Source organism: Protomyctophum bolini (genome assembly GCF_963924005.1).
Source record: "Protomyctophum bolini genome assembly, chromosome: 6".
Taxonomy (NCBI): Eukaryota; Metazoa; Chordata; class Actinopteri; order Myctophiformes; family Myctophidae; genus Protomyctophum; species Protomyctophum bolini.
Window position 1 is genome coordinate 34,661,580 of NC_137867.1, and position 3,530 is coordinate 34,665,109.

General features: G+C 44.3%; 1 protein-coding gene across 1 annotated transcript; it reads left to right on the forward strand.

The window, feature by feature from the left end:
• The first annotated feature begins 549 nt into the window (after positions 1-549).
• Positions 550-2,411, forward strand: aplnra (apelin receptor a). The gene has a single exon (XM_080765971.1). It carries the CDS (start codon positions 725-727, stop codon positions 1,805-1,807), a length of 1,083 nt encoding a protein of 360 aa, XP_080622097.1. The 5' UTR covers positions 550-724; the 3' UTR covers positions 1,808-2,411.
• Positions 2,412-3,530: the final 1,119 nt, after the last annotated feature.

Genomic DNA, 3,530 nt, shown 5'->3' on the forward strand with positions numbered 1-3,530 from the left:
AAAAAATATACCTAAATTATTGACAAATTAATACATTAATATATTTACGTGATAATAAAAAATAGAAAAAAAGATTTTTCTGATATCAAAATTAGTTGCCAACCTTTTCCAATGTCTTTTTTTCCGTTCCTCTTTTTTGTTTTCCATAAAAGAAAAAATGTATACCATATCATAATGTTTGTGTAGCAATTTATAACCTGTTCTCAATAAAAAACTTATTTGACAAAAAATAAATTAGTTGCCAACTCAGCTACGGTTGAATTAGACATTAGATTGATGTGAGCCTATTGACAGCAAATACAGTCAGTCAGTGGGTAGGGTCTGAACAGCATAAGGCCGGCTATTGCATGACTGTATGTCATCCCAGCAGCCACTGCCAGTGAGCCATGGTGTGTGCTAAAGAGGTGAGAGAGGAGGAGGAGGAGGGGGATGTGAGACCAAAAGTGTTTTAATGGGGGAGGGGGTCGTCCTGGGAGGGGACTAGGGGGTGTGGAGGGCCGAGTTTAAAAAGGCAGGCAGCAGCAGCACCAGTCCTCACTCTCACATGCATTCTGTGCTCTCAACGTAAATCCATTAAAACTCACAACTGTAACAGCTTTGTAGTCTCGGTTTGCACTGATATTTGGTTTGCTTCTTCTCGTGGACAACTGAAGCCTTGGGATTTTACTCTGAAAACAAAGGAAACTGCTTGTTGTGCCTTTTCTGCTACAACTCAACTCCAGCAATGGAAGCCACAACTATGGAATATGACAACTATGAATACTATGACGACAACGAGACTGTATGTGACTTCTCTGAGTGGGAACCTTCCTACTCCCTCATCCCTGTTCTCTACATGCTCATCTTCATCCTGGGCCTCTCAGGCAACGGCGTTGTCATCTTCACTGTCTGGAGGTCAAAATCCAAGCGTAGGGCAGCAGACGTCTACATTGGCAACCTGGCTCTGGCTGATCTTACCTTTGTTATTACCCTACCTCTGTGGGCCGTGTATACCGCCCTGGGCTACCACTGGCCTTTTGGCATTGCTCTGTGCAAGATCAGCAGTTACGTTGTTCTGGTGAACATGTATGCCAGTGTGTTCTGCCTCACCTGCCTGAGCTTTGACCGATACCTGGCGATCGTCCACTCTCTGTCCAGCACCAGACTTCGTTCAAGGGGGACCATGCTGGCCTCATTGGGAGCGATTTGGCTCCTGTCTGGACTGCTCGCTGTGCCCACGCTGTTGTTTCGCACCACGATCACAGATCCAAACAACAACCGCACAATGTGCGCCATGGACTTCAGTCTGGTCACTGTGAACAGGAGGCATGAGTACTGGTGGATCGCAGGGCTCAGCCTCTCCTCCTCTGCCCTGGGCTTCCTGATGCCTTTCCTGGCAATGACCATCTTCTACTGCTTCATCGGCTGCACTGTCACCCGCCACTTCAACAACCTGCGCAAGGAGGACCAGAAGAAGAAGCGTCTGCTGAAGATCATCACCACCCTGGTGGTGGTGTTTGCCTTCTGCTGGACACCCTTTCACGTGCTGAAGAGCATGGATGCTCTGTCCTACCTCGATCTGGCCCCCAGCTCCTGCATGTTCCTTCGCTTCCTCCTGCTCGCCCACCCCTACGCCACCTGCTTGGCCTACGTCAACAGCTGCCTCAACCCATTCTTGTATGCTTTCTTTGACCTGCGCTTTCGTTCCCAATGTCTGTGCCTGCTCAACCTGAAGAAAGCAATGCATGGTCAGATGAGCTCCATTTCATCCACGCTCAGCGCCCAGACTCAGAAGTCAGAGATACAGTCTCTGGCCACCAAGGTGTAGGAGTGGATGGTGGAGATAGGTGGAGCAAGAGCTGCTGGACGGTTTCTGTCTCTCGCACTATTGGAACATTTAAAAGACACAAAAAATACAGACTTTATGTGTGATGATGAACTATGAAATGTCACTGCTCACCGTTGTGAGTTTGTTCATGTTTTCCTTTATTGCTGATGTAGCTATGAGATGGGTGGGAGCTCTGCGTGTGTTTAGGCGGAGAGACTCAAATTGCTGGACTTTGAACCGGGAGCCAGCTGGCTGAGCTCCTTGGTTGCTTTTCACCCCCTCAAATGTACTCTGCAAAACCTTATCTTTGAACTATGATGGACTATGGGTGACCAGAACTATGTTTGTAACCACACACATGCATATTTTTGAATTGTGAGTTGATGACACATATTGGTCCTGTATTACCGTAACTGTAAATCTGTTTACACTGGGTAAAGCATAAAGTTGTACAGTATTTTCATACCATATCTTTTTTCAAATCTATTGTTTTGTTTTGGAAGCACTTGTTAAATAACAGATTAAAAAATACACCCAAAAAAAGATCTGCCTTGCTTGTGTGAATGGCTGTATCTTCCTTAAGCTTGTTTGTGAGGTAGAGGTGCTGGGGAGCGAGGGAGGGGGGGTGTAAGAGTAAAGGTGTTGCAGCTTAATTATATAGTTTGTGGAGGAGACGAGGGCAGACAGGCAGATGGCTGTTGACAAATGTTGTCGGGGAAGTAGAAGGGATTGGGGGTGAGTGGGTGGCTGATGGGGGGGATTCACAATGTAGCCCTGACACTAAAAGTAAGAAATGAACTAAATAATTGTTTCTGTGTGATGTATATATTTTATTTTTATGACAATGTTGTAACTAACTACTGTATTAAAGATGTGTTCTATGAACCCAAATGTGTATGTTTCTCGTGTGTGTGTGTGTGTGTGTGTGTGTGTGTGTGTGTGTGTGTGTGTGTGTGTGTGTGTGTGTGTGTGTGTGAGAGAGAGAGAGAGAGGGAGAGAAAGAGAGAGAGAGAGAGAGAGAGAGAGAGAAAGCAAGTCAAATAAAAACAAATGAAAACATAGGTTGTTTTAAACATCTCAAAAACATTTATCAAGGTTTGGTGAAAAAATAGGATTGTGAGAATAATGCGTTGCAACTCTAACTCCATTTCAATATTTATGAAAAGGTCTGTACGTGGCTCTAGAAATTCACGACAATTTGCAGCAGTGTCTTGCCCCTTTTTATTCATCATGGAGCATGTTTACATTAGTTTCACTGGAGAGCGTTTAATTGCTCCATCCTGTTATTTCTGTGATAAAGATCACCCAGAGGGGCCAGAGCTTTGGTATGAATGCCTTGCATTTGGTTTACACCTAGAGACTAATAGATCTCTAATCTCTATTCATTCACAACCACCATCCAGACTGTAACCGGATTATGCAAACCAACAGTCAGTCACCCAGGAAGAGTGTGTATTGAAAACTCACCTGGACCTGCCTATTACCTTCTGGCACAATAGGTCTCTGTCTACCGTTGGATGGTTGAGAATGTTTCTCATCAAAATTGAGGTTTTAATGTTAGAAAATGTGGAAAAATAAATAAGATGACAACAGACTGGTGTTATCAAAGCACGTTAAGGGGCACTTGTCCTTAAAACCTAACTCTGTACTTCAGACGATTTCATAGAGGAATGGTTTCAGAACGGTTTCAACATGTATTCCGATTCTATCTATCTATCTATCT